This window comes from Gorilla gorilla, chromosome 5 (assembly GCF_029281585.2).
Source record: "Gorilla gorilla gorilla isolate KB3781 chromosome 5, NHGRI_mGorGor1-v2.1_pri, whole genome shotgun sequence".
Taxonomy (NCBI): Eukaryota; Metazoa; Chordata; class Mammalia; order Primates; family Hominidae; genus Gorilla; species Gorilla gorilla.
In genome coordinates this window covers 155,480,917-155,493,128 of record NC_073229.2, presented here as the reverse complement: position 1 = coordinate 155,493,128, position 12,212 = coordinate 155,480,917, and the positions used below count along the sequence as shown (strand labels likewise).

At 38.7% G+C, this 12,212-nt stretch overlaps 1 protein-coding gene across 8 annotated transcripts in view; it reads right to left on the bottom strand.

The window, feature by feature from the left end:
- Nucleotides 1-1,340: 1,340 nt before the first annotated feature.
- Nucleotides 1,341-12,212, bottom strand: part of AKAP7 (A-kinase anchoring protein 7) — a 152,670-nt gene continuing 141,798 nt past the window's right edge. For 4 of the 8 annotated variants that reach the window (XM_055391893.2, XM_055391898.2, XM_055391900.2 and 1 more), the window contains one exon: nt 1,341-3,348. In XM_055391893.2, the coding sequence (XP_055247868.1) occupies nt 3,152-3,348 (197 nt within the window). In that variant the 3' untranslated portion in view covers nt 1,341-3,151. The remainder of the gene's footprint in view (nt 3,349-12,212) is intronic. The other 4 variants (XM_055391892.2, XM_055391896.2, XM_055391899.2 and 1 more) reach the window with 1 other exon arrangement.

Below are 12,212 nucleotides of genomic sequence, written 5' to 3'. Positions count from 1 at the left end.
TGTGACTGACTAATGGGAATAAAGTCACTTGGAACATTTCAGATCCCAAACATAGAGTTCTGCAAATTAATGTCTTATTCACTTTTAAAAATGGAAAATAAAATTTTTTATTTTATACCTTCCATTTTCTTCATAAACCTTCTTAAATGGAGCTTTCATTGGTAAGGATTAGAATCCTTAATCCCTATATTAAGTATCTGGGTGATGTGATTTTCAGTTCCATCACATCAGCTGATCACTCTCATGTAAGTTCAGAGAAATTCAGGGCTGCAAGGAAGCTGGTTTAGTCAAAGAAAGTGACTTTCCTTTTCTTACACTTTTTAATTTGTCAAATATATCGTACTTGGTGGAGAGAAGTGCTGCATTTTGGAAAAAGTGTTGGCTTTGAATTAGAACAGATCGTAGTTTAAATTTGGCCTTACCTTTATTAGCTTTATAACCCTGGGCTATTTAACCACACAGGGCCCCTGATTCCTAATTTGTAAAAGTACTAATTACTTCCTAATAGGGTCACTGAAGGGAAGAAATTTAATCATAAGCCTAAATCACCTGGCACACAACCTGGGACTTAGTATTTAACAAAATTTAACAAAAATATTTTAAACTAAAATAACAGTAAGACATGTAACCCCAGATTGCAAAAAGTATATACTATTTTAGCCTTTCAAATTATATCTAGATGGACTGGGAATCGCTCCCAGAGGATATCTGTATATACATGCTGAGAAGTGCCTTCTCTCCAGAAATACTGTTCACTTAGATTATGGGGTGGTAAGGATAACACTGGGGCATTGACATAGAGCCCTGGGTGACAGTTCAAGTCCAGTTCCCTGATAGCAGTGGGGCCCTGGATAAGGCATGCCACCTTTTGGAGTCTGTTTCCTTGTTTGAAAAACAAGGCAAGGCCAAAACTATCTTTGCTTTCTACCTTAAGGATTTACTTAAAGAAGCCATTTACAAACAAACAGTCAAGCCCTCTACCACTGAAAAGGGTTTCATGGCAAACAGCTCCCAGGATTCTGCACCTGGATGGACCTCCACTTTTCATCTTTGCTAGGATGTCACATCAGTGTCACATTCTTAGCTGTTTATAAGACGCTATGTAGATTTTCTTTGAATTTAAGGTGCTGTTGTTAATTCTCTGTGAAGCTGACTGATTTGATATGATTTTAAAGGGTAAAGTTGAAGGTGCTTTGACAACTGTGCTCTCTTAGCATGAAGGACGGGATCATAAAGGTGAAGCTACACTGAAACTATTGGAGCTCCGATTTATGACTTCGTTACGCCAACATAGATCCAACTACTCTCAAGAGTGAAAAAAAGAAATGAGGAAAAGCAACAAGGGAAAACAATATGTTTATTAAGAGCCATGAAAATGCATAAACTCATTTGTAAATAAATGTAGTATAATTTACCCAGTGAAAAAATAGCTAAAATCCATGAGTAAACTGTATTTTATATTTGAAATGATTTTACATATTTGATCTCCAGTGATTTCCCCTCCATCATGATCTACTGGTAGCAGCAATTTTGCAATGACTATAGAAAAAGTTGTTACCAACAATCATCATACCGGGGAAGTTTTTCAAGATGCTCTTTCAAACGGAAGCAGTGCAAACAAGTTCAGATGGCAAGGGATACGGTAAGACCTGGAGCTTATCTTCGGACATGTAAAAAATAAAAATCCCAAACATGTATTCCTTAAGAAATGAAAAAGCAGAACAACATTTTGATCAGTGAAAAATATTATAAGGATATATAAAACATTCTTAACCAGTGATCGCAATAATTACATTTATAAATGTTCATTCAAGTACTATTGTTCAATAAACATTCAAATTCTCATTAAAAGTAACGCTAGATGTAGACACACCTGGACAACGCTTCTTTTGATTTAGCAACAATCGTGTCAACAGGAGGCAAGTGACTCTTAAAATACTGTTGTTGGCTCTGTTTTATTCTGTTTGTGAATGATTTGTTCACAGTCTGTATGTTTTTTTTCTGCAAGGACCCGAGAAATATCTCACAACAGCTAATTAAGAAATCATTTCTATAAAATAACTCTCAATATTACAGAAACAGACATTCTAAAACACAAGTGTAGCTCAAAAAATAATTGGGCAGAATCAATTTTCTTTGGCAAGAAATTGCTAATTCCTCACCAAATGTTGGTTTGCTGTTGTGCAGACACTATCAGAAACTTCTTTGGTATTTACCAAAGAGCTACTTAATAAGCTGAAAAGATTTCATAAGCTATGTTGTCACAATCGCAATGTAGAGCTTATGTCAAAGTTGTGCTGAAATCAACGTCATTTGCTGAATTACTGTTGTTAATAAGTCTTCCTTCAAAAAGCTCCCTCCTAATTTTGGCCTGAGTCTCAGGCTTTAATAAAAGTTCCTTTATCTGTTTCACTTTGGACTTCAGACCCATCGTTTCTCGATGCAAAGCTTCATTAATTAAGTCTCGAATTCCAATAGGTTTCTTGCCTAAGAAAAAAAAATTATATAATAACATTTCATTAAATATGGCATACTGACTTATCAAAATAGGATTTTAAAAAACTTTAAAATGTTGCCCACATTTTATAGAAAAGGTTGCATTTCACCAAAAATATATCATTTACATAAAACATAATTTACTATAAATAAAGATCACTGCATAGCAACAGCACACTTAGGACAAACATGAAACATTATGGACTAATTGTACAGATGACAATTTCAACAGTGATTATTTTAAACTTAGCACTTGATAGCTGTGTGTGAGAGTTCTGGCCTCAGATAAAGTAGTCAAATGCCCTGCTAAGCAATATAAATGGCAGTATTCCATTGATGGCAAGGCCTCTTTCTCGGCCTTTAATTTGCGTCCAGGAGGCATAACCCAAAGTTCCCCTTCCCTTGTGCGTGGCTGAGGGCGAATGAAACTTGGGCCATTCTTCTTTCATCAATTAATTTCCTCTGCCAGTCCCAGCACTCCGTTTTTCTTCTGTTGTGTTTCAGAAATGCAAACACATCGATCATGAAAAGTATTAGGCAATCTTCACAGATTGCACCAGAGAAACTTAAACAGCACGCTGCAAGTCAGTCCCTAGACTCAGCAGAGGGAAGCAGGGAGGCTTTGCACAGAGACATGGGGGCCTGCGTTCCGGCCTCATTTCCTGTTGTTCTCATTGTCATTGCCATTCTGATCAGCTGCTTCGGTTTTCACAGAGCTCCCCTCCCCCGGCTTGTTTTTATTCTGTGTTTCCTCCAGATACTGCTGGACAGCCTTGAGCACCGCGTTCTCCACCAGCCTCTTACTGAGCCTTACTAGTTCAGCATCATCAGGCTCCCCTCCGTTCTTTTCACCTACATTCCACAATAGAGAAGAGAGGTCACTGAGATCACATTGCCATAGAAACCTGGCATGCAGGGGCCGGCTAGTTCCATTGGTTAAAAAGAACAAGTGTAAATTGGATCTATAAATTCAAGAACAGTGGGTTGGCTTTTCATTTGGTATTTGCGGAAGCAGGAGCCTGTCTATTCCTGAAGCCTTCAGATTGAAAAGTAGTTCATTAGTCCCAATCTAGACAAGCTCTACCTACCAATGCTGGATGTTTCCCATTTATATGTGAATTTCTGTTCTTCTCTCATCCAAGGCTAATTACTACTACTAACGTCCATGTCCCCACCACGTGGAGTCTCAGACATGTGAATTCACTAAGTAGGCCTATGTCTGCTTCTCATTCTCGAATATCAAATATCAGGTCATCAAGATTTCCCTAGCATCTCATTACTTAAGATCACTAATTTAAAAATGCTTGGCCTATAGGTTGGTTGTTAATAAATGCTCAGTGCTGCCTTGAAGATAAAGGCAGTTACTACCACTAGGAATTGGTTTAAAGTAAGCTTATAAGACTAATATTTTTTTAATCCCGGTGCTATCACTGCAATTTAAGAAATAGGAAATTCTTCAAAGAAAAATTAGGATTATGATGGTAAATTACTAGATGTAAATATTTTATGGTCATTTTACTTCCCTGGGAGTGATGATCCAGGTCTAATTATTCCATCTTTCATTTTACTCTAAAAGAGCTGGTTCCCAACTATTCTCATGCTACACATTTCCCAGTCACTCTCTTTCTTGTCTCCTTTAACTGGGAAAAGGAACTAAGGGGCTCCTTCCCCAGTTAAGGGAGACAAAGAAGAGAGTGACCATTCAGTGCTCAATCTCCTCCCATCGAGCTGGGGACCCAGGAAAGAACAAGGTTGGAAGCAAAGAAGTCACAGGATGCTCGCACATTAAGATCAGCTCAGTTTTGGAAGATTACCCATGGGTTCTAGAAGGCAAAGCCAGTGAGTGTTGCACTTGCATCTCTGGGTCTGAGACAGACAGATACAAAGGGTGTGAGCTGGAAGATGGACAGTGTTTCCTTTACTCACATATAATAGGGATTGAAGAACAGAAGCAGGTATGCCAAGGGTGAGAACTGGCCCCCAACCTTGCTTCAGAGCCCCCTACTTGTATGTAACACCCATCAAGACTAATTGTGCTTATAACCATCCCCATCATTCCTAGCAACATCCTAAGCCGAAGAGAGGGTAGGATAAGACCCATCTAGAAACACTAATAGTGGGAACCCTTAGCAACTGCCTTCTCCTCAAATGTGGGCAATATGGCACCCCAGACCCATGATCAGATGTCCAAGATAGAACATCTGCAGTGCAAAATATGTTTAGAATTGAGTAAATGTCAACTCAGTAATAACTAAATAGAACTTACTAAATAATACGGTTAAAGAAATTCATTGGTAATGTATTTACTATGAAAGTAAATAAATTCATTGGTAATGTCATGTTGGGTGGCAAGTTAAGACTTTTTGTTTATCAGTAGGAATGAATGAATATATTGCCTAATATTTAGGGATTTTATCTCAACCTTACAACATGGTGTTTATACTCTATAGACAACATCTCCAAATGCATTACCTGGAACTGTTTGTATAATGACTCTTCCCATTTAAAAGGGAAAAATCCAACTGCAAATGAAGGAATACTTTTTAAGTACCCTCCAAGACACTGTAAATGACTGTCTACGTCTGCCACCCTACTTGTGCTCTGTATCAAGGCCAGACATTGCACCCTGGGGGCTGTTCCTGAATCTAGTCAGCTTTCTCATCAGCAAGATGACAGGGTTGAATTTGAGTCTAATGAATGGCTCAACCTCCAAATCCCTTTTGGGTCTAATATTCCATGCTTCTGTGATTTCTACTAGTCCACAGTGAAGTGTCCCTATTATCTTAAACACAAGACTCTTCCTACAAAAAGCTAATTTTGGCCAAGCGCGGTGGCTCACGCCTATAATCCCAACACTTTGGGAGGCTGAGGCAGGTGGTTCACGAGGTCAAGAGATCGAGACCATCCTGGCCAACATGGTGAAACTCTGTCTCTACTAAAAATACAAAAATTAGCTGGGCGTGGTGGCATGCACCTGTAGCCCCAGCTACTCAGGAGGCTGAGGCAGGAGAATCACTTGAACTCAGGAGGCAGAGGTTGCAGTGAGCCGAGATCGTGCAACTGCACTCCAGCCTGGTGACAGAGTGAGACTGTCTCAAAAAAGAAGGAAAAAAAGTGAATTTTCCCTGCTGACGTCCTATTTTTGTTTATGCTGTTAGTATTATTCGAGGCAGTCAAGCTCAAAACAAGATTGTAGCCATCTTTGATGCCTTCCTTTCTCTCATTAACCCCCTTAATTACCAAGCTTTGTCAATTGTGCTTCATGATTTCTCCCGTCTTCAATGCGCCAGGTATAAAACCTTTAGTTATTATTTCTAAAACATCTCTGTCACTATTCACTCTACAGAGAAACGTCTGTCTGCCAAGGCTTTCCAAAATTTGCCTTTCCAGCCTGACTGCCCACCACTGCACACCTCCACTGTCAGCTTCCAACATCTCCTCAGAGGCTTCCACACCACTCCCAATTTCTAGACGACCCTCCCTCTCTTTCAGCAGTTAGAATCCCATCTACTCCATGAAACCTTTCCTGATTAGCTAATGTAGTGTGGATTTGTGTCCCCACCCAAATCTCCTGCGGAACTGTAATCCCCAATGCTGGAGGAAGGACCTGGTGGGAGGTAACTGGATCATGGAGGTGTGTTTCCCACTTGCTGTTCTCATGATAGTGAGTGAGTTCTCATGAGATCTGGTTGTTTGAAAATGTGTAGCACCTCCCCCCTTTTCTCCCTTCCTCCTGCTCTGGCCATGTAAGATATGCCTGCTTCCCCTTCACTTCTGCCACGATTGTAAGTTTCCTGAGGCCTCCCCAGCCATGCTTCCTGTACAGCCTGTGGAACCATGAGCCAACTAAACCTCTTTTCTTTAGAAATTACCCAGTTTCAGGTATTTCTTTATAGCAATGCAAGAACGGACTAATACCCTATCCTAGCTGGAACTGATGAGCCTCCACTGGATTCTAATAACTCTCACTGCATGTATAGTACATGGCCATTTGGTCATTCCTTCAACAACTGTGTACTGAGGATCTATAAGGATACAAAGCAGTGAGCAAAGCAACATCCCACTGGGTTTTTTTCTTAATTTCTTTACAAATTATGAGAATTATTTATTAATGTACTTATTCAACATTACTGATTCAGTATCTGCTCTGCTAAAGACAGTCTTGAGTATAGAAATTATATCTTTGGCTTCTCAGTTCTCTCTCCCTCTGCTAACATAGGACACCAATTATTCATCACAATAAGAGCTCAATACATATTTGTTAGTCAAGTGAATTGATGACTGAAGTCCTTGAAACCAACAGCAACATTTTAAAAATGTTTCTATCTTCCTATAAGGACAGTACACCAATGACCAGAAATTTAATACTAAATTTAAAACAAGAGCAGAGAATTCTGGAATCATTTAAATATCCATGTGAAAAATCTACCTCCACTTCGCTTGATGAACCTGGTCAGTAAGACAAAATATCTGACCTATGGGACAAATATTAGCTACTTATAATAACTAACTAACCAGCCAATCAAAACAATAAATTTAGAAGCCAATCTTCTAGATCTGTCCTGGACTCTGGCCTCCCTTTATGATTTCCACAAAGTATCCTCAGACTATGACCATTAGCCCAGGGATGAGTCTACAGGAAGGCTTATCACAGAGCCCTGCAATAATGCAGCAATTCAAAAAATAGACATTTTCATCCCTATGAGATCTCATTTGTGTTCCCACTCCTAGCAGACCTAATTCAACTTAATTAAAAAGAGGGATCTTAAGATTAGAATTATGCATATTTTTCTTCTGCCAACTACCTGACAAGTATCTGTCTCTCAGTGAGCTCTCAGACAAATGGCTACACTCATTTTAACTGTAGGTCCTTCAATAATGGCAGTTCAACATGCTGGTGCAACATACACAAACTATCTTTTGATATTCCAACAGAAGTACATATAAAAAGTATTGCCAATGTAAGCAACACATTCTTGATAGGAATATTCGTTTTTGGACTACAGGGTTACTTAATATTCTACCTAATAAAATGACAGATTAGCCTTTGTCTTTGACATTGTTATTTTAGAAATCCCCCAGAATATTCTTGATCAGTTTCTTAGGAGAATAGTAAAAATATAAAAGAAAAGTCATGAAGAATCTTTTAAGCACATCAAACACAGCACTGGCCCTAAAAATACAGACTTAAGAAACTTTTCAATCAACTTCAGGTAAGCAATTCCACTCTCTGTAGGAGCTGTGGCATCGTTCATCCAGGGTTCGTACCTATGATTCTGTTTTGTGTATATTAACCCAAGATCTCTGATACCAAATCATTGCAGGGATAAAATTTATATCTGTGGTTATTGAAAAGAAAATAAATAACTCCTTTGTGGTAGCAAAAATATTTTACACCTACTGGGAAAACTGAAGGTCAACATTAATGTGCTTCAGCTGGTCTTAAGTGTGAGTTGACCCAACAACAGCTTAACTGATGTCACATGAAGGGCTCCAGAAACCATCACACACCCTGCCCATTGCCAATATCTAGGTGCCTATTTGTCCTGAAACGAACAAATCAGGCTAATTTTTTGGAAAAGGGAACAAAGAAAAATCTTCATTACAATACAATTTAAGATAGAGTGCAACCATGTTAAAATAATCAAACACTAAACATGAAAACATTAAAAGTTCTCACTTGCTCACATTCTAACTATCAGAAACCTCATTTGGTATCTGAACAAAAGCTTCCTAAGCATCCTCCCCTTCACTGGAACTTCCTGTTCCCGATGCATAAGGGTGTCCTCCTTAGAAGTGGATTTTTTTTTTTTAACTGAGCTTACCTTTTCTTTTGTCCATCTAACTAAAAAGAAGCACTAAATATAGATCTGTAGGCTATTCAAAAAGTTAGGATGGCATACTCGGCTGCCTTGCACACTACCTGCAACTGATCTGTGAGGAAGGACAGGTCAGGAATCATCCTCAAGTGCACATTTAAACTGACACTGTCCTGGGACCCTTATCTGCCAAAAGTATTAGCTGCAGTACCCCAGGAAACAGAGTTCCTGCAAATACAGCTCCCCTCCTCTTGCCAAAAACCAAAACTCACCCCCAACACATACACACCAGGAAATTTTATAATTAAAACACTAAAACCATATTTTAAAACATTTTCTATAATGTAAATTTCAAAAGGGAAGGAACCACGCCTTTGTAAGGTTTATTCTAGATTCAGTAGCACAGAACAAATAGAAAAATGATGTTGCTGTATGTACAAAAGGACATCCCCACAGGGGTTTTGGAGACTGCTACACTGTATGTCCCTCCACCCAACTCCACCCTCATCATTTTTACACTGGGGATGGTAGGGGTGGAATGCAGCTAAACTGAAAATCAAGAGTAGCCTTGAGAGAAGAAACGAAGGGGAGACAGAGTCTCAACAGGTATTTGGCCTACAGTCTGAGTGGGCAGGGGTGGTGATTCCAGCCTCAGCTAAAGTGTCATAATGACAAAGCGTTATGAACCCTTCAGGCCTTTTGTAAACACAGCAAGTGCTGGCACATTTGGAATCTTCATTTCTTTCCGCTGTTCCCCAAGATGCTGTCTGAAGCCAGCCCCCCGATCCACACATCCTTGTAGGAATCCCCAAACCACATGGTTCAGGATGAGCCCTGTGACTTGTGCCCTCCACATGGCTCCTCATATGGTCACATCAAAGATGGTGGCAGACATGCGATGGATGTTTGTAGGCCACGCAGCCCACCTAAGAACCCTCCTGCTTCCCCTTTCCTGATATCACAGCACAGCCCCTTAGAGACTTTTCTCTGTCAGCCTGTGACATCAGTTCTCTGACTGTATATTATGATTCTCATTGCTGCCTATACAATTTCTGCAGATAGCTGTCATTTCTTACTGGAAATCTTAGAAAATACTGATGGTGATATGACAGAACTCCTAATGTGTGTGCAAGGAGAGAAAAGCAAAACATACATTCAGGTTTGAAATCAAATTTTGGCATTTTCTATCTGCACAACCTTGTCCGCGACCTCTCTAAACCAAAGTTGGGGTATCATGGGGATGACAATATATACATTGCATTGATGTTATAAGGATTAAAGATAATGTATGAGAAGTGCCTAAAATGGTGCCTGAAACATAGCATGCTAAAATGTAGGTTATGATTAAATCTGAGTTCAACTTATTTTAAAAATAATATGCCCAATACCTGCTAAATGCCAATTATTTATTTAATCAACACTTTAGTAAGCACCTATTAGGTACCACTACTAAGTATGTAAAAATGAATAAGATACAGTCTCTGACCACACACAAGTCAGTCTAGGAGGATGACCTAGTTAATTGCAATGATGATTGCAAAATAATAGATTAAGTGCTATAACAGAATACGCTCAAGGTCTAGTGGAGTTGGGATGGGATAAAAACGTAAGTTTTAAAGGAGAGGTATTTCAGCTCAATGAATAAGAGTTTCCAGGCATGGCGACAGGGATGATGGAGAGGCAGGGAGGTTTCCAGACATAAGAAAGGGACATGCATGTGCACAGGAGCATGAGAAAGCATGATGCATTGGAGTACTGGAAGTATTCCATATTGCCAGGATAAAGAGTTCAGAGAGTCATGGGTGAGGTGAGGATGGCTTAGGGGGAAAGAAAGCTAGAAAACAGGTGGGGATAAAGGGACCTATGTACCATGCTGTGGACTGAAGAGGGACAAATATAGAGGCAGAGAGCTGGGTGCAGTGGCATGCACCTGTAGTCCCAGCTACTCAGGAGGCTGAGGCAGGAGGATTGCTTGAGCCCATGAGTTCAAGTCCAGTCTGGGCAACATAGTGAGACCACATCTCTAAAAACAATAGAGGGAGGTTTTGCAACAGATAAAAAGAGAAACAATGAGGATATGAACCACGGTAGATGCAGTAGGAAAGTGAGGCATATTACAACAAGAGTTAAATAGGAATACTAAACCATGGCACCAATTTAATTAGGGAAGGAAGATAAGGAAAGACAGGGAGAGTGCAGAAAACGAATGCAGAAATAATGGCCAAAAGTGTTTGAAATTCCACAAAAACTACATACCCTCAAATCGAGAAACTCAAAGAATCCCAAGAAATGTGATTCTTGAGAAGAAATGTGAAGTACAAGAAATGTGAAGAAAATCACACCAAGGAATATCATGATCAAATTTCTGAAAACCAGTATTAAAAGAAAATCTTAAAACAGCCAAAGAAAAAAGACGCATTATATACAGAGAAACAAAGACAAGAATGACAGCAGACTTACTCATCAGAAACAATGCAGAAGAAAAGACAACAGTGCAACATTTTAAAGTACTAAAAGAAAAAGAAAAGGCGAGCTGAGATTGCGCCACTGCGCACCAGCCTGGGCGACAGTGCGAGACTCCATCTCAAAAAAAAAAAAAAGAAAAGGCAACACAGAATTCTTTACTCAAAAATATTATCTTTCAAAAATGAAGGTGAAGAATGACTTTTTCAGACATACAAATGCTAAATGAATTCATCGTCAGTTGACCAGCACTAGAAGAAATGTCAAAGAAAAAACCTGAGGCAGAAGGAAAATCATACTACCGAGAAATTTAGATCTACTCAGAAACAAAAAGAGAACCAAAAACTGTAAATACGTAAGTAAAAATAAGACTTTTCTCATTCTTAATTTCTTTAAAAGAGAAAGAACTGCTTTAAGTGGGTATTATAAAATATGTAGAAATAAAAGTTATGGCAACAATAGCACACAAAGATTGGGAGGGGGAAAATGCAAATAACTGTAAGGTTCTTCTGTTAAACGTGAAGTGGCATAATATTATTTGAAGGCAGATGTATACTTTAAAACCCTACAGCAACCACTAACGTAAAAACAAAAAGAGGCACAGCAAATAAGCCAATAATGGAGATAAAATGAAATAAAACTCCTTAATACAAAATAAGGCAGTAAAAGAGGAGAAAAAGAAGCAAGAACAGATGAGACAAGTAGAAAACAACTAGCAAGGTGGGAGATTTAAACTCACCCATATTGATAATTGTATAAAACATAAGATGGCCTAGACAGTCCAATGAACAGTCAGAGATGTTGATTTGGATTAAAAAATCAGAATCAACTATGATGTCTACCAAAAAAAATCCACTTCAAATATGAAGAGACAGGAAGGTTAAAGGTAATAATACGGAAAAAGGTATGCCACACTAATGCAATGGAAAGAAAGCTAAAGAATCAATATCAGGCAAAGCAGACTTCAGAAAAAGTATTACCTGGAAGAGATATTATATAATAATGAGGGAATCAATTCTTCAAGAGGGCATAAAAATCCTAAATGCATATATGCCTCTTAACAAGAGCATCAAAACACCTGAAGCAAAAACTGATAGAACTAAAAGGTTAATAGATGATACACAATTACAGTTTGAGATTTCAAGACCATTCTCAAGAGCTGATAAAATAGAAATTCTGTGCAAATACAGAAGACATAAACTACAGTACTAACCAAATCCACCTAACTGAAAATTACAGAATCCTCCAGCCAACAACAGAATACACTTTCTTTTTAGTGTATAGAAAACCTTTGCCAAGAGAGACCACATTCCGAGCCATAAAACAAGTCTCAATAGTTAAAAATACTGAACTCATCCAATGCATGTTTTTGATCCACAATGGATTCAAATAAGAAATCAGTAACAGAAAGATACCCTGAGAATCCTTTAGTTA